The sequence below is a fragment of the Idiotropiscis lumnitzeri genome, chromosome 19 (assembly GCF_059441095.1).
Source record: "Idiotropiscis lumnitzeri isolate Australia: NSW breed Sydney's pygmy pipehorse chromosome 19, RoL_Ilum_1.0, whole genome shotgun sequence".
NCBI classification, from domain to species: Eukaryota; Metazoa; Chordata; class Actinopteri; order Syngnathiformes; family Syngnathidae; genus Idiotropiscis; species Idiotropiscis lumnitzeri.
Window position 1 is genome coordinate 7,901,254 of NC_142409.1, and position 23,647 is coordinate 7,924,900.

A 23,647-nucleotide genomic window follows, 5' to 3' on the forward strand; every position below is an offset into this window, starting at 1 on the left:
GTAATGAGATCTGATATAAAAAAAATAAAAAATCATACCCTGCATAGATAATGGTTCAGTTTAGTTTAACTGGGTTCGGAATTGTAATCAGGATTTTGGTTGCGTTTGCCATAGTTTAGACTCATACTGCAAGCTCTTTCGAATTTCTTGTTGCTTTCATGTAACTAAATACACACAACTATAGAAAATATTTTTAAAAAAATCTCTCTATACCTTCTCTATAGAGTCCAAGGTGTCAGAAAATTTCTCCTCTGTCTGCTTGATTTCTGTTAAACAGCAACTTCTGATGTCAAGCTCCGCCTGTTTGTGGAACACCTACAAAATATAACGTAAGACAACTCATATTAAAATTTTGCATAATCATATCGGTAGTGAACATAAACGTGAACACCTCAAATACATTCAGAGTATTTCTCCACACAGTATGTGCCTGATGAAGCTGATGACTCAGCTTCATGTCACCTCATGTGATGTGACGTGAAGTCGTGACTCGCATGAGTGGCGTGAGCAAAAACACTGACCGGGGGAGCGAGCGCTTCCGTTTTCATCAGGTCCTCATAGATTTCACCGCCCTCTTCATCGTCATACACGCAGTCGTACAGATCCTCCTCATCTTCCACCCTGTTTTCACTGGAGCACACATGAGAAAAAACATTAAAAAATTAAATAATAAAATCAGCCTGACCCCGAAATGACCCCGTTTGGGACCTATAATGTGTGAAGTGAGGCCGCATTCCATTTTGCTGTCATTTATAACAATGCAAAAGAGTTGACTCGGTACTTCTCCTTAAGGGCAGAGAATGAGCCTCGAGTAAAGTACAGTATTTCACTGTTGACACTAAAAGCGCTTTGGACTTCTCATCTATCAAAAGGGATGCACCTGAAGAGAATGAAAAATAGGCGAATAAAAACTTCATCCTGTTGGCGAATGTGCATTTGATCTGTATTAATGATGCCCATTTAACGTCGCCACTCTACCACGGAACCGAGAGTCACGAGCGGGACTCTGCTCGGTTTAATGATGGCCGCCTCATCCACCTCCCACATGTTCACTGCTGGCCCTCGTCAGACGCCTATTACATCCCAACTGTCAACACTCGCTCGTGGGCTCCCTTCAGCCCCTGGAGCTGTCAGCACTCTGCTCTTGTGGTGGTGGGAGGCCTCCCGAAAGCACTTCAACTCTAACATTGTCTCTCTCCACTGATTTAAGTTACGAGCAAGAGTTGCTGTAAATAACCCCATCATTTTTTTCCACACGCACACACACACACACACACATATATATATATATATATATATATATGTATATATATATATTATATAATATATATATATATTATATAATATATATTATATATATATATATATTATATAATATATATATTATATAATATATATTATATATATATATATATATATTATATAATATATATTGTATATATATATATATTATATAATATATATTATATATATATTATATAATATATATTATATATATATTATATATATATTATATAATATATATTATATATATATATATTATATAATTTCTTTTTTTCTTACATTATAACATTTTAAAACAATTCTAAAAAATAAAAAACGAAAACAATCTTCGTAAATTGAATCATCCACTTCAGTCAACGCAACCTGATGACTCAATTGACTCCTGACTCACCACAACAAATCGGCTCTAGGCTGCCATCTGGTGGAAGAAAGTGGTAGTTTCACATTTGCTTTTTGAAAACGCGTGAAAAATCGATTTTGAACCTTGACATTGATATATTTCTTGACACATGTATATTGACTGATGAAAATATATTTAAAATTCAAATAAATATAAAAAAAAATGTTAATCTTAAGAACCTTCAAAATCCATATAAGTCAGTACTCTTCAAATCTCCTTCTTTGGAAGGAATTGTGCCAGGAGTCTCGTTTGCTATGGAGATGGGTGATATCATCTCACACTGACTTTTCTTTGTTCACTTTACAAAATGAATTCAAAACAGCTTGTGTTGTTTCGATAAAGTCACAGACAAAAACCTAACAAACAAGTACAAGAGTTGAGGGCGCCACACAAGCCTCGCATTTCAGGTAATTAACCTATTTGTCGATGAGCTTTCTACGTTTAAACAAGGCTTGGGGCACTCAATTGACGTGCAAAATCTTTTCGTTTTAAAATGCATGGATTCTTGAGTAAGAGGGGAAATTCGAGTTGAATATGGGCTGAATGAGCAGACGGTCAAACAAGCTTTATATGCCTTGTGGTGTGAAAATAAAGCAGGGTGAGGTGGCACTGACAGGCCTGGAGGAGGTGGCTGCCTTCCAGTCAACACCCAGGCAACAAATGTGCTTCAAATTTGCAACAGCATGGTGTCGTAGGAGGGGGACTGTATTCCCCCGAGGCGAAAACCTAGATAATTTCACCAAAAAGTCATGCTGTTCTAGGCAATTAATAAAAATGCACAATTTGGTTCCAAACGTTGACTCAAAATTTATCCTGAAACCAAAAACACATCTTAAGAAACAATATTATTATCAACGTGTGTGTGTGTGTGTGTTCGTGTAGGACACATACTCTATTAGGTCCTCAAGGTGGTTATAAATATCCTCATCTTCAACACTTTCTTCAGTTGGAAAAGACCTTTTAAAAAAAAAAAGTACACATTTTTCATTCACTGTTGTAACAATATACAACATCTAGCCTTAAAAACATGTCACATTGTCATGTCTTGCAAAGTGAAACAAACCTGATTCCAGTTTGTTGTGCAATCGTTGTGTGAGAAAGCTTAGAAAGTGTGTCCATTACCTGCAATGGAAATGAAGAGTTTAACAGGGCTATTCCAAGCATCTTAAAATGACAAGACAATCATAATGTCACAGCAGCAGACTAAAATACATTTTAAAGTGGAAAATAAAGGGTTTACAATAGTATTAATAAAAAATATTTTCACCGCTTTCAACGTAATTTAAATACTGTATCGTACTTTTAAAAGAACGTGTGGGTAGCGATTCACACATTCGACACTAGAGGGCGGCATTTTCACACAAAAAAAACCTGTTGGAATTGGTATGACGCGCTGCGCTTTCCGAAAGATGTCCACAAACACAAACAACGAATGCATCACGCATTATAATTTTCTCTTAAGAAAAAAAAGAAGACGGACAAATGAGAGATGACATAACATGATTCAAAATAAGCACGGCATCCCAATGCTGCATGTAGCAAAGGAGTCACAGACAGCCTTTTATGGGTCATCAATTCACTGACATGACACACAAACATGGAGAGTAGATACATTCCCCCTGAGGTGCTCCAACAAATCAATGCTGATGATACAACTGATTTTCCTCGTTCTCTACCAGTAACTAATATTACTATTGTGGTTGTAGTTGGCATCAGTTTTGAACTGTATTATTCTGACTGGTCTTTGATATTTTGGTTAACATAGTTGACTATAAGATTGGGGTAAGTCAAAACTGATAAGAATTTCTATTTTTTGGTTGTGTGTGAGTGCACCTTATAATGCTGATTATAAATGAATAATCTTTTCTGAAATGTAATTGAAAGTGCTACAAGCTTTCAAGCAATGACACGTTTTTTTTTTTTCAGTGTTGATAATAACTCTCCTGTCACTGATACTCCAAACACATACTGGATATATGTGGACATAATTTTCCTCACTGCAGCTATTCACCCACACAGGTTATTAGCTTCGTTTTGTATTCCATCCAATAGTGTAGACGGGCCAGTTGGCTTGTGCACTGAGATGCAATGTGTGCTGAACAGAACACTGGAGGCGCTCCAGTGGGATGAGTCGCATAGCACCGTGCCCTTCAGCTTCTCTGACTACGTTAGTCACACATATTTGCAACACAAGTGACCATCTGCACATGGACGAATACACTTTCTGAAGAAGACTCGTGGATGTAGCCAGACAACTCACTGTATGGAACACATGTCAAACAGAACATTCACGAAGGCAAAATGAAGGGTTTTGAAGTCCAGCTGGCCGTGAATATGAATTGAGGAGCGAAAATAGAGGGTACAAATAGTGCAGCAAAAATAATGATCATTGCTGCTTTTATTGCATGGCGCATGGATGTCGAAGATTTAACAATATAATGGGCGCGAATGGGAGGGTGGTCTTTAAAGCTGCATATAAATCATCAGTGACATCAGCCCAAATCATTAACCTTAATTGGGTGCTTTAATTACTTTACATTCAACCTTCCTAATGTTTTGGACCTTTTAATTAGAAAAATTAATTACATGATATATTACTGCTCCCTTTGTGACTGAGAAAAATCATGGGGAGTTCTTGGATAGAGCGTGTGGGTTCTGTCAGTTCACTGGCCAATTAAGTGGAAACAGTGTCCCTGTCATAGTCAATCAGTGCGAACGTTGTTTTTTTTTTTAATTTACGCTGATGTTAGTTTGTCAGCTGAGTTCAGGTCCATTTTTACATTAAAAACTTAGTGAATGTGTTCAAGTCACTTTTGGGCTTCATTTTGTGCCATTAGGACAGGCAAGAGTTCAGAACAGAACATATGCAATTTAATGGTTCACATTTGGAAGTGTGTTTTTAGCACTGCACTGCACTTAATTAATTTTTTTTTTTTTTGAAGATGTGTCATTAGACGGGTATTACAACCTCTTTAATATGCATGTGAAAAAACAAAACGGGGACTTGGCTTTTGAAACCCACTGCGGTTTCACTGACGTCGTAACGACTGTCAGAAGTTGAAACAGTGTGTGTTTCCTTGCCCAGAAAATCCTTTTTGCAGGCCATGTTTGAACAAAGTCAAAAGTAAGGCAGCCGTACAATTCTGTTTGAATAAAAAAAAAACAACAACACCTGATTAAATATTGATTACGTCTCCATAAATGTTACGTTTGATGTTTGGCTCCAGAATGCAATATTTTGACTTTGATTCAAGTCAAAGATTCAAATTATTTTGTGTCCATTGAGAGGATTTTCAATTTTTTTTCAGCTCCTAATGTAGAAGATTTGGTTCGTTTGTTCTCCACATGTCCGTGTGACAGATGCAGCAGTGTACAAGATCCAGTCCACACAGTGAGGAGCCAATAAAAATCAGATGAGCTCCGAGAGAGAGGCGAGCTACTGTTTGGCAATCAAAGCCACGGCTCATTAACGCCCGTAATAGATAATTAGCAAGCCCCGGATATACAGATGTAGAGCTGGTTGGAATGCGGCGCACGTCTCCCCTTTGGTGGAATATTCTTGACAACGCTACCTCACACCTTGTCCTCACTAAGCTTTTACGGCGCGTTGCTTTCTGGAATATTGATGATGACGCATGGCTATTTATAAATTATTATGTTTAACAATAACTATATAACTTTCTTCACATAACTTTTTGGAGTATTTAAAGATGCTGTGTCAAATATTCATCAAGCAGGCAATGTTGTGACAAAACGACTCGAAGGTGTCTATCGCTGCAAGTTTTATATTAATGACTCAACAACTGCCCCAGCTGCAAACATATCATGCTCAGAAATGTCTTTTCCAGAAGAAACCCCTGGAACCGATCCGTCCCAGTGGAAGTTGAAGACACTCCAAGACCTCGTCCAACTTCAGGCGCACACTTACACGACTCAGTCATGTGATCTGCTGGCAAGTCAAGTAAACAACCACGGCATTAAGTCTCCGAATATGATACGATGCTCCGCTCTGCCGCCTACACCCATCAGAACCTTAAAATTCTTCTTGCTCTGCCATACATATCGCATATGGGGAACACACTCTCGCACTGCTTTCAGTTCACACAATGCACACTGACGGGAAGATGCTGATATTCCCACACAGCTTGCGGCCCTTCTTTTTTTTTTTTTTTTTTTGCACAAACACATCTGATCTGACAAATCTTCACCTTGCTGACAGCTGGAGGGAGGGAACTTACAACTGTCAACATAAACAAGCTTTCCTTTTTAACATGCTGCACAGATCACCGCGTGTATGTGGAGGAGATACACAAGTCTCCAAAGAGTATTAATTAGATAGCCTGCACCGATTGTATGCTACGCCTTTTATTATTTATGCCAAATGTAACGTGCATAGAATTGTGCTAAAAGTGACGATAGAGGCAAGCACACCGTCAAGATGGTGAACTCATTGGCTACCAGCCGAGTAAAAAAAAAAATAAATAAAAAAAAAAAAAAGTATTTTTGACGTTTTTAGCCGTCAATGGCAGTGAATGAGTTAATGGACTGGAGTTCTATGAATCTATGTGGTGCTAATTTTTTCATTCAAACATTATTTAAACTAAAACTCTTACTTTGGAAAATGCATTTTTCTTTGCAATTAATTATTTTTTTTAAACTTAGCTCCGTATTCATGACAGTTTCCATTTTCCATTTTCCAATTGTGTTGGCACGCCTCCATCATTCTTTTTGGACTAAAAAACTTCTATTTTTACACATTCAAGTCATTTCTATTCGGAAAATAAAATGCAATGTGGCAGCCGTGCTAAAGATCTAATTACATCACCCGCAGTCTTTTTTTTTTTTTCTTCACATTAATTGACACGTTCTTTATCTTGCCACTGAAATTTGACTCAGCATAAACTGGTGGAAACTTGAGAGTAATCTGCCCGAGGCATTGTTTTCGACAGCTACGACAGCGGCACTCCAGTCTTTACAGTCTCATTTAGAACTAATTGAATCACCACAAGTTGAAGTGTGATCTTTTGTTTTGTAAATAGTGCCGTGAGTCTGTCAATAAAAACGTACCATCCACATGTTTGCCTCCTCGGAGAATTTCATCTTGGCAGTCAAAATGACACACAAGAAAGCTGAACGTCACATTTGGACGTATTGGTAAAAGCTGTTTTTTTTTTTGTTTGTTTTTTTCGAACAAGGCAGGTTTTGACAAAGGGCAACAATTTCTTTTCAGTATTGAAGTCAAGTAAAAAGTAACCAATTTACACTTAAGGTCACAATGTGAACAGAATCAACAAAGGCAGCAGGACTTCTTGTGGTTTTTTTTTGTTTGTTTTATTCTAACAAGCAGTGTCTTTTTAAATACTGGGAAAAAAATTACTTGTAGAATAGGCGTGGGCAAACTACGGCCCGGGGGCCACATGCGGCCTGCTAGATGTTTTAATCAGGCCCGGCGATCTTGGAAAAAAAAAAAAAATGAAATGAATAAACCTTGTTAATGTTTTATTTGTTGTTGTTGCTAAATCAGAATTGGAACCGCAGTGTGAATCCAGCCGAAGTAAAAGCACACTAACTGTCATTTGGAATGTGTAAAAGAGAAATATTGAACCATTCAAAGACAATAGGCCTGCTTTGAATTCTAGTAGAAGACCCTTTACAGTTGATCTTTGTATTCTGTTTGATTCACAGCCATTCCTGCAATAGGTTCGTAAACAACGGCCAAATCAGGATTATCCATCTTTCTGCACCTCGCAGGACAATTCATCGTGGTAATTCACATGTCAGCCATTTTACTACCATCTTCCGCTGGGGCTCGATGATATTGACCAGAGCTATTGCGGGCACATATTTAGTGAGACATGATTGCAATTGACATCACTGTGGAACAAGCCAAACAGAATAATACCGATATATATATATATATATATATATATATATATATATATATATATATATATTGCTTGTATTTAACAAGGTCATAAATCAATAGTGCCGTTTCTAGATGAGAGAAGTCACGCATATAGCCAACAACTACGTACATGCGTGGACTCTTCATTTTAGCCTGCGCCAGTCTATAAATAATGAAAATATATTGTTTACCATTGGGAAAAAAAATGTAATGCACTCACTCAGAGGATTTCCCTCATTCTGTATGAAAACAATTAAGTCACTCTGTTACGCAACACATGTGTTGCCAACGTCAGGATGCTTGCCTCAAAACCAGATCTGCCATCTTGTCATATCTATATGGGATAATTGTGTTTGCATCAGTAAGAATCCCCTAAGGATGCCCCATTATAATCATGAAGAATTAAATACGCAGTGAATATGCACAAGAGCTCACTGCGCAAATTCCCCACTTTTAGTCATGCAGCTGTGCACAATTCTAAATGACTAGAATAATTTGAGTCGGAGTAAAACGAAACCACGCATCCATTACAAATAAACAAAACGCTACGTTTATAGCTTTTACAGAGACACAAATGCTGGGAGTTGAAGATATTTCAATCGCGCTGCAAAATTGCAGGGAAATAAGCGAAACTAGCCAAAATCAATTTATAGACATACAACACAAACTTGATTAGGTTGATGTGATTCCTACGTACTTTGAATAGTGCATCCACCTACTCCACCTCCACCTCTGGGAAGCAACACAAGGGGGGAAAATAATAATAAAAAAAAAAAAAAAATCAGCCTTCATAGTGAGTGTTGCGCATCTGGAAAATGAATAAATGGCATTCAATGCACAGCTCGTGAAATCTTTATGTTCCAGAAAAAAAAACATCTCTGCCATAGCTTGAAATATCATAAACACCCTTATGAAATCGTATTCATTGTTACCGGAGTGATGGCAGACGCCGCCTCTAGCACTTCATCGAACATTCAAAGGAATGTTTTCTGCAAAATGTGGGAAAACAGAGATTCTGCTTGAGTGGTTATAAAAGCTCTCATACTGTTCATACGGAGCCAGAAAATGCTCAAGGAAAAATGGTTCCCATCCAACTTTAGAGTGAACATGCAGCCCACCTTTTACAATTCCACCAATAATTCCTCATCCTTCTGAAGGTGATCATCAAATAAAATCTCACACATCCCTAATCAGATTTGCCACAATCGGGTACAGTTAATTCAGAAATGGAAATGGCGAGTCCGATATTTAAACTCGATTCCGCATCTGGATACACCGTCGCCAATCCCTGCAAGCTGAGCACTGAGTAGTGAAGATGGCTAAAAAGCTGTCGGAAAGTAGGACAGTGAGGTGAGGGAGACTAGTTTGTAGACTTGCAGTTCATCCTCTGTGGTCTTTGATCCTGTCCACGGTGGCTCAGCTTCACACGCACACTGGCTGGCCCGGACCCAGCGGTGGCCTAGAAAATATCTGCCATGTATTTTCTACAGCAAACAGTAAGAGTGAAAAAATATTGCCTTCCCACCAAGGTGCCAGAAAACAGATTGCACCTTAACCTCCTCCGACGTGCGCGGTACTTTCAAACTGCATTTTGAAATCTAAAATCTATTTTACAGTGCGTCCAAAAAGTGGATTCACTAAATCTACGTTTTCACATTATTCAGAATACATACAGGGAAGCTTAAATAAAAGCACTTTTTATTGGTTGTTCTCTCTCCTCCCTGGAGTTTTAATGTTATGAACTCAGTAGGAGGCTTCCTTTCAACTGGTATTGTATGTACAACCAAACTCTAACATTCAGACCCAGAAAGAATGATAGACAGATGTGTTCAACCACATTTCACGTGAACACTCGCATCATAATCGGTTGTGTAGCAGACACCAAATGATGACTCAGCATAACTCAAACTTGAGCGTAAGACAAATTGACTGTGGGCATGGATTTAGATTTTATTTGGATTTTTTGTGGCTTCGATGGAACATTTACACGAGTGAAGTATCTGCTTCATGAACCAGTTGTAGTATTTTTGGGCTCCAGTAGATGGCGCTCTCAGTTCGACGTTGGCCTGAAAGCACACTGACTTGCCATTTTTTTTTATTAAACCCTTTATTTAAACCAACAGTGCCATCTACGGGACTCAAAAATACAACAAATGGTTCATGAAGCAAATTTGAAGCTTCATTTTCCCATCACTAACTCAGCCATTGTCTCACGACAGTTTGTGTTCAATCCGCCGTATGTCGACGATTTACAGTTTAAAACAACCCTTTGGGATGTGAGAAATATATTTAGCTGACATTTTAATGAGCACACTACAACCACCAGAGTGAAATCACTTTTCTGCTTGGATTGTATATTCAGCCAAATTGAAAAAAAAAAAAAATTCTCGTCAACCACCCCTACGGGATCAGCCTTCATGCCATCAGGTGGTAGTTGTCGCTGCTTAGACGTTCAAAGTGCTCACGCAGGGATCAAACACACGTCCGCAATCATCAAAGACTTTTCCCTCTTACGCCCTGAAACAATCACAGTCAATTCGGAGCTGCAGCTGGTGGGCGAAGAGGCAGCGAGATCACCGGTCCTCACTTTTGTGTGCGTGCGTGCATGCGTGTGTGCGCGTGGTGTTTGGACATTTGTGCGTGCATTCACGCTTGAAGAAGGCCAACAGAAGTGTGACTCAAGTAGATGCAAGCGCCATGCAAGTCCATGAATTATCCACAGACCTTTGAGCACAGCGACTTTCAAGCTTCTATCAAATTGTTCAAATTTCAATGCAAAATTTATAACCCTTGAGTGCGGGAAGCAGAGCACACGCAGAGAATGGAAACCACGACAAATCCAGTAAACAAGCACAATGTTGTAATTTAGAATTGAAATTATTTTAGAGAAACTGATATTGTTCCGCATAAGCACATTAGCGGAATACTTTACAGTGCAGCAATTTAGTTTAACCGTTGCCAAGATATCTGACCAGACCACACAGTAGCTCAGACAAAAGCTGCAAAGATAACGTCAAAGTATACATTAACGCAGATGACATATGATATCCGGTCACACAAATTGTCTGGTTAGAGAACAGCTGAAGGGCAACAGGGGGGGAGGAAGGAGAGAGGAAGGGCGAGCTAATCGGGGGGAAGGGGGGGGGGGACGCTGGTATCAATGCTTTAGTGGATTAAACATATCACTGATACCTGAGGGGAAAATAACTAATCAATAAACCTCCATCTCCGATTTCCTTTTCATTTTTTTGCCTTGCACTCACATGCCGCCACCGCCCCCCCCCCCACCCCCACTCAGTCTCCGCCCAAAAGAACACTCAGCATGTTCACCCTCCTCAAAATGCTGGCGTGGAGAAGATTCCACTCAAATTGTCATGACGCGTTGTTAAACGCTAACCTCTTGGAAGACGTGGAGTTTTAAATGAATGATCACTTCCACACCATCCCTTGGAAGTCACAATGTCCTGTCATTCCTGAGCTATTTTTAGAAGCGGCCTGAGTGCCGCTCGTGTGCTCATCGTGTGTCCCCCCCCCCCCCCCCGCTCGAAAGGGTCAGTCGTATTTTGCCAATAGATTCTTTCCTACTGAGTACACGATACACTTAATACAGATTTTACAACCGGATTTGTCAACTGATGACATGAATGAACGACGCGAGCAGAGATTTTTCATGACAGATGCCAACTCACAGGAACGTTCTCGAAAAGAGGCGGCGCGGTTTAACACAAAAAGTGTCGCGTAAGATCCTTCTTCAGGTCAGTCTATGACATAATGTTTTCCAAGTACTTAGCAACTTGTCCATCATGTGACTCTTAACGTGGAAATGTGCGGTCAGCATTTTGAAGGCCATTTTAAAAAAAGCCGCAATGACGCGTTGAGTCAGAAATGAGACTGCGATAAGATCACTCTCGATTGTCATTTGTGTTACAAAGCAAAAGAATTCCGAAGCTTCCTTTAAACACTTTGTATTATTAACCGCCATCCTCTGCCATTCTCTCTCTTCCGGGTGTCAATGTCAGAATTCAGGTGTGCCCGTTGACGCTCCCTGAAGAACCCCAAAGTCCTGAACCCTTCATGTGCCTTCAAGACCGATCTGCAAACCAGATGTTCTTGCAGTGAAGACAAACAAACCACAGACAGATTTGATGCACATGAACGTCTCTTGCTAGCACTGCAAGGTTTTAGTATTTTTCTTCCAGTTTTCTCATATTTTCTCAGCTAAAGGATTCTCTAGCCCAGATTTTAAAGTCAAAGACCGTCAGGAGGACCGCCGTGAATTTCTCATGTGATTCCAATACTAGGAACGCTACAACAAACAGAGACACTTGATATTTAATTCATAGGGAGCGGGGCAGCTATTTTTAAAACCAAAAACATGCAGGTGAGTGGCGGCTTAGCCCATTCCCGCTGCTCCTTGCTCCATTAGCTTCGGCAAGGGGCCAGCCAAGCGAGCATTACAGTTGCCGGCTAATTTCAGAGACGTAAAATTTACTCTGGGCAATGTGGGAGTCACTCAAGAGAGTCGTCAAAAATGTTCTGCCTGAGTCAACGGGAATCACAGGCGAAAAAGTGGAATTAGACTCCTTTAAAAAAAAAAAAAATCTTTTGCATTTGAATCACGTACGTCACAAGAACGGATGTAAAAGCTCTCAAGCCTATTCCAAGAGAAGACTTTTGAACATTTTTCTTTGCAAATCTTGAATATAATACCTGCATGGAAGCAGGAGTTCAAATGAGCTTGTAGATATCTGTCTTGTTTAAAAACACCCTGCCCTCCCACGCACAAATTCTCCAAAAGAAAAATCGAAACACTTCATAACACGTGCTGGCATCCAAGCCGAAAGATTTCTAATTAAACCTCCAGGGGACAACCCGGGGTCAGCCGGAGGCTTGTCAAAGAAGTGCAGACGCACTCACAGCTTTCCAAGCAAAGAGTCAGCAACCTTATCAAAAGTAATGAACGCTTGTCCAGACTTTTTAACCGCCCTAAAGACAGCGTGCTGAGTCGGTTTCCCCCTAATGAGGGGAACTGATTAAAATGCTGTGTCGCGTTGCTGCTTACTTCAGATTTATTTATTTATTTTGTGTGTGTGTGTGTGTGTGTGTGTGTGTGTTCTGACTGACTGATTTCATAACCCCAAGGCAAAGTCCTAAATACGTGCCGCTTCCCCCAAGTATTTGCACAAGCTACGTCACGAAACATGCGTCCTGGTAGCTCACCTTTCCAAAATCCCGGACGTCAAAAAGGTCAAAGGCTTCGAACAGCTCGCTTTTCTTCATGCCGAATAAGTCATTGCACGCCGCCAGAAAAGTCCTGATGTTCTTCAGGCAGAGGAACTACATTGGGAAGAGAAACATCATCAGTGGATGAGAAAACTGGACATGTGCATGCAATGCTACACACTTTACTTTACTAGAGCTCGACAGAAATCAAGTAACTTTGAGTTTAAAGTTCATAATCAAGTTAACACACACACATATATATATATATATATAAATATATATATAAATATATATATATATATATATATATATATATAAATATAAATATATATATATATATATATATATAAATATAAAAAATATATATATATATATATATATATATATAAATATAAATATATATATATATATATATATATATATATATATATATTTAAATATATATATATATATATAAATATATATATATATATATATATATATATATATATAGTTATATTTATATATATATATATATATATAGTTATATTTATATATATATATATATAAATTTATATATATATATTTATTCATGTATTTATTTATTTAATTATTTATTTATGTATTTATTTGTGAACCCTTTATTTTTCATCTAATTATTTTTTTATTAAAATGCTAACAGCTACAATGAAATTGACAAAACTGCGAAGTTCCGTTCTGGTATTAAGTAAGATTTACAGAAACCTTTTTACGAGACTGTTATCGGTCTTTATAAGGAAAGCAGTGGTGCAGACGGGGAGTGAAGGGGGAAGGTGTCATCAGAGTGAAGTTAGCCAACAAGCGGTATTTTCTGGCTTGTGGCTGCTGCCCTTCCTGTAATTGATACAGGATGGAAGCGAGGAGCATGCTGATGAAAGATCTTTTTTTTTTCAGGAAGTGATGTTTTTGCCACATCACAATCCACCCACACTCATGGGATTCGTTTAACCAGAGGACCTCATGTGTAAAAGTGCATTCCACAACGAATATAACATCGATGTGAACTGAATTGTGCATTATCAATGAAATTGTAACATCCTTTGATCTTGTAAACATCCGCCTACTTTTGTAACAATAAAAAAAAAAATTGCTACAAATGAATGCGTGCTAAAAAGCTACATGGTCGTGATCAGTTATTTTTGCTCTAAACACGACTAACAATTTCCAGTACATTTATGGTCACCAATGATTGTTCGCCAACCATCATTAGTTTGAATTTCCCTTTAAAATGTTACCTCTGTCTCAATTTGTCGAATTTGTCCTCGAGGAAATAGCAGACTAGAACTGTGAGAAAACAATTTATTCATAGACATCTCCGGAAAAAAAAACAAAGCGCTCCAGTGAAGAAGAAAAGCTGCAGGACTTATTCTGTTCTTCACAGCACACCTTCGCTCATACACAAAATAAAATGAGATTTGTCTCTGAATAGAGCATAAAATATGAAATCCTCCTTTTTACTCCAAGACAAGACATCTTCACAAGAAAGAAAAAAAAAAATTTCGCCAACGAGCTCCTGATAAGATGGCGAGTAGGAGCAGCGAGCCGAAAGTGAGTCCGGTAACTATGTTATTGAATGTTTACGCTTGTACACTTCAGTCTATTTTATCAGACAAGCACATCTCGTCCGCCGACAGTCTCCGGAGAGTCGCTCGGGATTCAGTATATTATCTAAGGGAAGCAGCTTCACACAGCACATATGGGCTGAGCTGAGGACATTTGAGGGAAAGCCAAAGAGGAACTTTTTTTTCTTTTTTTTCCACAGCACTAATGGAAGAAACAAATTAATTGACAGCTACAATCTTGTTGAGATTAGAAAATCGCATGTGGATTGACATCAAGAGGGAATGCAGACATTTTTCCTGTGAGGTCACACGCATGCCATGTTTATCTTTTTTATGGCGTTTCAAATTTTTTGCTTGCATAAAGCGAGCGGACTGATGTTAGGTTGCTGTGTTCGAAAATGCCGCACTTCAAATGGAACGTTTATGACAAAAACCTTACACGGCTTGTTGCAATATGACGATGACGCATTTGGAGAACTGTCGAATTTAACACCGCACGTTCAAGGGAGAGTCGAACAAACACAGAAATAAACAAGCGGGAAAATCGTCAAGTAACACAGAAGCAAAATGTGCAGCTTGTGCCATGACAAAATATACACACATCAAAAAATGTGTCAATTATTTGTATTTAACTTCGATTAATATTATATTAGTAATATTTCACCATTCTCAAGAAAAACATCATTAATCAGATTATTCTTACCAAGTTGATCGGAACATCTCTTCTCCTACTCAATGAAAATAATTTTGGCATTTGCAGGCGATAATAAAACTCAAAACGCTGATTTAAAAAAAAAAAACAGAGGTAAATTCGGTAATGTTGTTTTTTTTTACTTTCAGATTAGTCTCTTTTATTCAAGGGGGTCGCCGCTGGCAAGTTAGTCACATGATGATGAAATGACAACTGATTGGCTGAGACGCCTTTTCTTTGATTCTTTGAACTACTCCTTTGATCATGAAAGAAATTGACTTGTTAACTTTTCTTCTTCAGACTAATTTTTGGCGAATCAGCTCCTGTGTGCAGTTTGCGTGTTCTTCTCGCGTTCCTATTATATGGTGGACTTGAAACACGAAACGCAACGATTGTCAAAGGCCTCATTTTAAGCGGCCGGTGAAAGGCTACAACCTCCTGTAAGCTAAAAGTGATGAGAGCTTTTCTTGATGAGAAAATAATATTCACATATTTATATTATTTTTTTGTTGCTATTAATAGTAACGACATTATTTTTTGGTGATGTTTCGTACAGCGCATTATTATCGCTAAAGTTGCGCTATCAAGTTCAGATGAGTTGAGAATGTAAATGTCAGTATAAGAAAAAAAATTCTCAGGGTATAAACGCAATTTCTAGCGACACATTAACAGCCACAACAATAACATTGCCATTTCATGGCGTAATAATTCGCCACTGTTCAAACGGTTAATGTCACACGCGCAGTTTATTGGTTGAAGTGAAAGATGGATCTGGTGGGAAACTCATCATATTCAAAGACAATTCACTCATAGAGGCGGAAAAATACAAAGAATAGCGCGTAAAGAGCTTTAAATCCCACCACTACATTCAATCATAACGCAAGCATCTGGAATATCAAACAAAAACGAGGCCAGATAGTCAAGTCATCTTACTGCTGCTCCTTTTTTTTTTTTTGATACACATCAGGCCGTGCTTTGTGTCCTCAATACGTATCCAGTTTCTGCTTATGTATTCCTTCATACGAGTCCAAGCTCCATAGCAACAAGCTGAAGCCTTTTTATGGCCCCGGTGCGTATTGTAGAGCGTAATGAAATCCAGTTTGTGTACGCTGGCTGCGCGCTGCACGGCTGAAGGCTCGTCTCTCGTTGTGGGAAGCTCGATCTGAGCCAATGAATGGATTGCGGAGGTCAGGTTGTCGTTTAGTCCAGTTAAAAGCTGCCTCTGTGTTCTGATATTTAATTCCCCCAAAATATTCGAAAAGGCTTTCAGTTGTAAGCAAGGCGTTGATGCCATCTATAACCATAACAGTCACAGTTCAATGCTTTTATTTTTGAAGCAAGTTGTGTGACGAAAAGATTTGTATCTTTTTTTTTTTAACTCAGCAGGTGGGTTGACAATCGCACCACAAAGGCTTATTTAATTTTAAATTCTATTTCTTCTTTTTATCAAAGCACATCTGTGAAAGGAAATTAGTCGTGTGTAACTTACATGCTCTGATCTCCTATCAAGCTTTTTTTTTATTTATTTATTTTTTTTTAATATTGCCAAGCCATATCTGATTGCTGACAGACAGTTGAATCCACCCGATCACAGCTTTGACACGAAGCCCGTCTGCTGTCTAAGCAGGAAATGAGAGGTGCCGCACAAACGAAGCCGCTGATAAAACGCCTGTTTATCTTACAGTCCCCGCCGTCGGGACCCCCAGAGACAGCGGGGGCCATGACCTGACGATTACATTTGACTTTGTGTGCCTTCGCAATGGATGGAGCTGATGTACCGACCAAATCAAAGCTTCGAAACTTTCTTTACTGACTGAAGTTTTTTTTTTAACAGCCAATTTCATGACTCTGAGTAGATTTGGGGTCTTATCACATTTCCTTTGACTGACTTTTTTTCCACTCCCACTGGCACGTTTGTCATCTTTATGTAGGAGGAAACAGCCCTGCTTGGTGTGCATGCCGTTTCTAAGCCACCTGCTTTTTCCGTGCTTCCATCCATCCATTTTGTGCCGCTTATCTTGGTGAAGGTGAGCCGGAACCTATTTAATACCTCGAACCGATCACCGGGGGAATAGCAGAGCACTTGTTGCGGGGATTTCTTAGAATTATAAGAATCTGAAGACTGTGCTCTAACCGTGATCCATTGCATTTGTGAATGCCATTCTAAACTGAGGCACTTCAATTTTCTTTTTTTTTTTAAACAGCAGCGGGACATTACCGCCTCTAAAATGCAAGCCATCCAAATGTTAAATCAATAGTACTTCTAAAAGCCTGTTTGAGCTCTCATCCACTCTCTACTCGTCATAACACACACATACAACACCGATATAGAAAAGTGTCACGTCTCGTTTTTTTTTTTTTACCCATTTACATCAGCAAGCATGAGCAGCATGACTTGAGTACCAGCTGTAGTTTCAACAGATAATATATATCATATACAATTCTTCATGCTTCCCAAGACAATCAGGCAGAGAAGACCCCCCCGACACACACGCACACGCACACACTCTCTTCCGAGCATGCTACCTCCCCCACTTTGCCAATAAATGTGTCCAAAGCCATTTTCCACGAAATCCTAGTTTTAACCCCAGTGACCCCCCCCCACATACACAAAAAGCCTGAACACCAACCCCCCACGAGAAGAAGGAATTGAATTACGGCTGCTATGTGTGATATGAATCCTCTCTGCTACAAGAACACATCGTGTCGTTTTAGCGAAATTGCTTGGGAAAATGAAAATTGAAGGAGTTACATAAGATGGAGAAAATATTTCCAGCACGGTGCGGTGCTGGAGCGAACACCGAGCTAAAACAAACAGCCGAGTTAATTTAGACAGGCAGAAATTTTGATTATAGGGCTACTATTTTGATTTTATGAGGTTGTACAGGTGTACCTAATGAAATGTCCAGTGAGTATATCTTTCACCGTCCTGATCATTCTTCATTACACAAATAAGGGAATTCCCACTTCCAATATTGACAAGAGTCATCCATCACTTCGATTTGTGCATAATTGTCCCGACTGACCCCCATGGAGTCAATCTGCTGAAATGCACGCCGCTTTGGCTGTATTCATGCGATTTATACGATAGGACGAGCCGAGTGTGTTGGTAGCAGCAAAGTGCACCTGACTAAGGCTGCAGTTTTCCACCACAGTGAACCTGACAGTAAAATAATACAGACGCACCGCTGCAGGATATGAGCGTGAATTTAGGTTTGGTTTCATCAAGATGGTTGCCTTCTGAATGTCATCTTCACTTTTTTTTTTTTATGGAGCAAAGAAAAAAAAAAGGGCGGGTATAAAGCGATATTATTCACTCTCACCACCTGAATTTCTCCTGACATCATTTCCTATATTTCCATGTGCACATGAGCAGTCTTTAGAGGTTGACCATGGTGTAGGTTTGTTGCCTTGGTGATGAACTGAAAATTTAGCACGCTGTGTGCATGTACAGCATACGTGCGCCAGTGCAATACCAGACAATCTTGTCTTCGCCGAGAACTATATGCAAGCCGCTGTGCGTAGAGCAGCGCATGCACATGCAGAGTATTGAGGTGACACTGCGGAACAAAACCAGTGTGATTGAACTAAGCTGCACTGGAATAGTAAACCGCCGTACGTTGAGTTGACATGGCATGCATGGCCGCAGTAATGTGCCATGTCAGGGGTGTGCAAACTTTTTGATTGGCGGGCTACAATGGGTTCTAACATTTGACAGAGGGGGCGGACTCGGAGCATGGATGGAGTGTTTTGGTCATCTCACCTCATCGGAGAAAAAAAAATACTTTTCATTTTAAATGAAAATGAACAAAAGCATGACAACAAAATATCTGTCTTTGACATGCCGCAGTATTTAGAAAATAAAACATCAACAATTTAGATTCATTTAATTTTTTTCAAGTCCGGCGGGCCGGATTAAAACATTTAACGGGCCACATGTGGCCCCCGGGCCGTAGTTTACCCACGCCTGTGCCCTGCGGTAGCGTCAGAAACACGAGTGAAGTGGGAGCGATAGTCGCCGATGGACTTTCAGGAATGGGTCAGTCAACTTTTCGAAGCATCTGTGACTTCATCCGTTAAACCTTTTGTCATTGTCATGTCCTGCGTTGTTTCTGTCGCTAATATGTTCTCTCCACCCACTGTCCATCCTGGTGGAGTAGTGGGCGGAGTCACAGAAGGGAAGCAATTCCAATCAGTCCGATCCACCTGGTGCTTATCAGCAGTCTGTCATATTTAGGTTCAGCCGCAAACAAACCCTTCTCTTGCCGCAAGGCCATCCATAACAGCCATTTGTCGTTTTGAGTTATTTTTATCTCTATACAGTTGATAAAGGTTTCATATTTTTTCCATTTCCAATCCAAATGAGCTATATAGCTTCAAATTTGGACTAGTTTCACTGCCCCCGTATGACATGACATCTCTATAAGAAACCAAAGGAATAGAAACATTCATCATCATCATCATCAAACCATCTGCCGCTCATTTTCTAACGTTTGTCTGTGAAAGTGGCTTGCGAGCACGGCAACGGCTTTGAAGCCCACCATGTGCGATGCGCACTAGAAGTTTTCTCGGTCTTTGACATCACAGATTTTTAGATGTCGGTTTGATTAAATATACATCGGGACAATTTATTATGTATAATGCTGTTCTCCAAGTGTATAAAAGTAATATGCATCAGCGCCAGTTATTTTGTATTGTACAACACTCTGAGCTACCAGCTTGGTAGACACGGCGGCATGGAAAGGTGTTTGACCCCATTTGAACCTTTCGACCTTTTTTTTTTCCCACACATTTCAGGCTTCAAATGAAGATATGAAACTGGATTATTATTTTTTTATTTATTTCTTTATTTTTTTTGGGTGATGAATCCACACCAAGTGGGACACAATCAGGCAAGTGAGTGCAATGAAAATGAAATTCTAACAATATTTAAAAAAAAAAAAAAAAGAAATAAAATAAACTGAAAAGCACATCTAGTAACTGATTTTTTTTCACATGCTTCACTGCAAAAGAGTTCCAGCCCAGGTCGATTAAATGGAGCGTGTTTGTCAACACCGATCTTGAGATCTTTCCACACATTCTCAATCGGATTCAGGTCTGGACTTTGACTTAGCCATTATAACACTTCTAAAGAAAAGTTTAGAATAATCGTATGAATTTCGTTCCACTTGGCGTTCAATTTTTGTTTTTTGTTGGAAGCATAAAATGTGGCAAAAGGTCAAAACTTTCAAGGGGGGCAAACACTTGCGCAAAGCCACAATATTTGTGATGGCTAACACGTTTAGTAATTCACAAATAAAGTCATCACGCCATCTTTTTGTTTGTTAGGAAACTGTTGATATTACAAAAAAAAATACACGTCGATGTTACTATTTTGTATGATGCTCATTAGAATCAGACAACACTCTTGCTTGGGCGACGTCTTCGTCTCGCTTTGACTTTCCAAAAATGAAGATCAAAACTTAGAGGGAAGCTGTGCGCAGGCAAAGTACAATAGTTTTTTTTTTTTTTTGTATTTCTTTCTCTCCGAGTGTGAAGAGGCGGCTTTTCTCTTCATTGTGACTGACGTGTCGCTGCTTTGGGCTGAGCTTTATTGAGGGCATGTTTAGTTTCACTTCCTTCCTCTATTCTGTTTCCTGATTTTTCTGTGCTGCCACTGGTCTGTGTGAGCGATGTGTTCAAGCTGTTGTAATAGTTGCGACAATGTTCTATCATCTTGTGGGTTTTTTTGGGGGGGGGTGGATAAGAGGGCAACAGATACTTCCTATGCACAGGAATTTGAAAAAAGAAAACTTCAAAGTTGAGACTTTCAGTTGATTCAAGACTTACAACCACACCAACTTGAGTTTCATGAATTTGAACTCTTCACTATTTCTGGTAAAAGTGAAATGTGGCAGTCATTGTGGTTGTCTAGACGTTATAATTGAACAAATAGAGCGGTAAAATGATCAAAGAGTGTCATTTTTGTTCTGGAGGCCAATTTTGATTCACGCTGCTGTAAATGTTTATAGCATACCTTGTAAACAACAGAATTTTATATATCCGTGTATTCACACACATAACATATGGCTTGTCAATTCCGGTTAATTTTCACCACAACAAAAAAGCAACTCATTTCCTGAGCGGAAAAATACATCCCAGCTACTTTATGTCATAATCGAAGGGCTCTTTGCAAACAAGCAGCTTTCATTACGCAGCCAACACAAGCCCCCTTCAGGGCCCTTTTGCATCCTAGGATATATGAGTCTCAATGGGGGGGACCCAGACAGTGTCTTTGTAGGCCGGTCCCATCCCTGCCTTTGTCTTTCCATCTTGAAGGTCCCGTGGGGAAGACCGCAGTGGCGTCACATGTGTTGTTATTGGCCAATGACAAAATAGCAGCCAGGGGGCCCCCATGAATTATGCGTCGGAAAAAGAAATTCAACTCCACCCTCAATTATGTAAATGTAGCAGAGAGAGGAGGAGGGCTGACACCGATTTTCAACTAAATAGTGACGACCAAAGTCAGTGCAAGAATAATACAGTGCCAATGTGTGTATAAATTACACCCGAGCGCAGTACATAAATATTCAAAGTCTTAAAGAACAGCAGACAAACCGATACGTGATATAACAAATGTTGTCATCGTGTTTCCATGCACTTGCACTATATGTCATCTCCAGCCATCTTAACGCACTAATGTCGCCCTACATGTAGCACCATTACTAGCTCCCAGTGTGAGTAAGCCATTCAACCATGCATAAAACAAACTCTGCCTATAAATAACCCAATCATAGTCATGTACTAAGCATAAATAAGACATTACAGTGCTTTTACGGTATTATGTCATGACTGATATAAAACACTAAGACTCACATTGATGACTACCCCTGGAATTGGTACTATTAGCTGCAAGCTTAACTTCTCGCCATAAATGCGTCTCCTCTTACAACCTCAATCAAGTTTTGCCTGTGTAAAAAGATCCTTCAGTAGTCGTTTCCATCGCCACTGATGGTATTGAAATTACAAATGCTGATTTAAATTGTCCACTTGACCCGCTGGAGCTGACGAGCGAATACCCTATTCGATTGTGAGAGACCTAACTGCGTATGATATTGACCCGGGCCACCATTGTGTTTGGAGAGCTTTTTCCAGGAAACAAGCCTAATACAACTCTCCATCCACGTGGCACTACATCAATACAAATGTTATTTTATATCTTAAATGGTTGTTACTGTCTAAGCAAAGTAGCTCGGCAGGCTTAGTGGGGTGTGTTTCGCAGTGATTGTGTGTGGTCACCGAATCCAACACTCAATATCAATCAGGCCCGCTGTCCGACTTTTGAGGCAGATGCTATCTGACAAATAGAAACCATGTGGCCACAACTCTCTATCGTTCCGACTACTATAGACAGTGGCGCTGATTTACTCAAAAGTCTTGTTTGATGTGGCCTTCAGAACGCAGATAAGCAATGTATTTCAAGTAACAAAAGTTAAACCACAAACTAAATTTGCAACCAAGAGGTAGTTTTCTTCATGAGTAGGCTAGCCAAAAAAATACACGTTAGTGGCGTCAAACCCTTGATGACTTTGATGCTTGTAGAGTCACATTCACACTTTGCCTTAATCCACCAAATATCTTAATCATCCATGCACTGACTGAAGAACATTTAATTGTGATTCTTCCAAGATGACCAGAGAGAAATCTGAAGTAAATAAAGTACTTAAGTACTTGGGATTATCACAAGTGATATATTTTTCTCCGGCACCATATTTGGTTCACTTTATTTCGAATTTAAAGTTTACCTCCGCCCTAACAACAATATCTACCTCGTATAATATAGTAAAATTCCGAACGTGGTTTTAGGACTGCTATCCTGCATTCGGCAATGAAACGGCAACCTGTTGCATTCTCTGGCGGGTAAAATGCTGACTACTACGATGGGATGATCCGTTATTCCGTGCAATGAATTGCGGAGGCGGTGTACCTTACTCGTTAGAATGACGAACGCACCCAAATGAAGTCAGAAGTTATGATCTTCTTACAGCAAACGGTAATTGTTTAACTACTCTGTTATACACATTTAGATTGGTGAATAAATTCTTATACGTGTGTTGGGCTTGCTACGAGGTTAAGCGGACCCTAAAAGTGGCGTCACTGAGCAAGAAGTCGCCACGATGCAGCTTGACGGCGATGGTTTCTCGTATCTTACCTGTGACATTTGAGGTCGCAGGTTGATCTCCTTTAGGTTGATCGAGTGCGGCCTGAGATTGTTGAGGAGGTGGCAAAGAAGCACTCCATCCCGCAGGGTTTGGGCCAAGTCGAATACCTGCGCAGTCTCCCACGTCACCCGATGGTTTGCTGGAAGCACCTTGCAGTTGATCAACCACAGCGCACACTGCCTCCAATACTCCATCATTACTACTCGCACTTGAGCCGACAGTAGGACGAATTTCGGGAATTTGTCACGTGGATTTGGGTCGTGCGCGTTAGAGCGTTTCCATGTTCCGACGCGATGAAAATGGAGCAGGCACCACAGTTGCGGATAGATGGGCTGCAGTCGATGTGAGGTTGACAGCCTTGTG

The 23,647-nt window shown here is 39.7% G+C and overlaps 1 protein-coding gene across 2 annotated transcripts in view; it reads right to left on the reverse strand.

Moving 5' to 3' along the window:
* vav3a (vav guanine nucleotide exchange factor 3a) overlaps positions 1-23,647 on the reverse strand; it is a 46,883-nt gene extending 23,236 nt beyond the window's left edge. For both annotated transcript variants that reach the window (XM_088283517.1, XM_088283518.1), the window contains exons 1-6: positions 23,275-23,647; positions 12,810-12,926; positions 2,748-2,806; positions 2,576-2,641; positions 522-630; positions 214-315 (exon numbers count right to left, since the gene is read on the reverse strand). In XM_088283517.1, the coding sequence (XP_088139643.1) occupies positions 214-315; positions 522-630; positions 2,576-2,641; positions 2,748-2,806; positions 12,810-12,926; positions 23,275-23,481 (660 nt within the window). In that variant the 5' untranslated portion in view covers positions 23,482-23,647. The remainder of the gene's footprint in view (positions 1-213; positions 316-521; positions 631-2,575; positions 2,642-2,747; positions 2,807-12,809; positions 12,927-23,274) is intronic.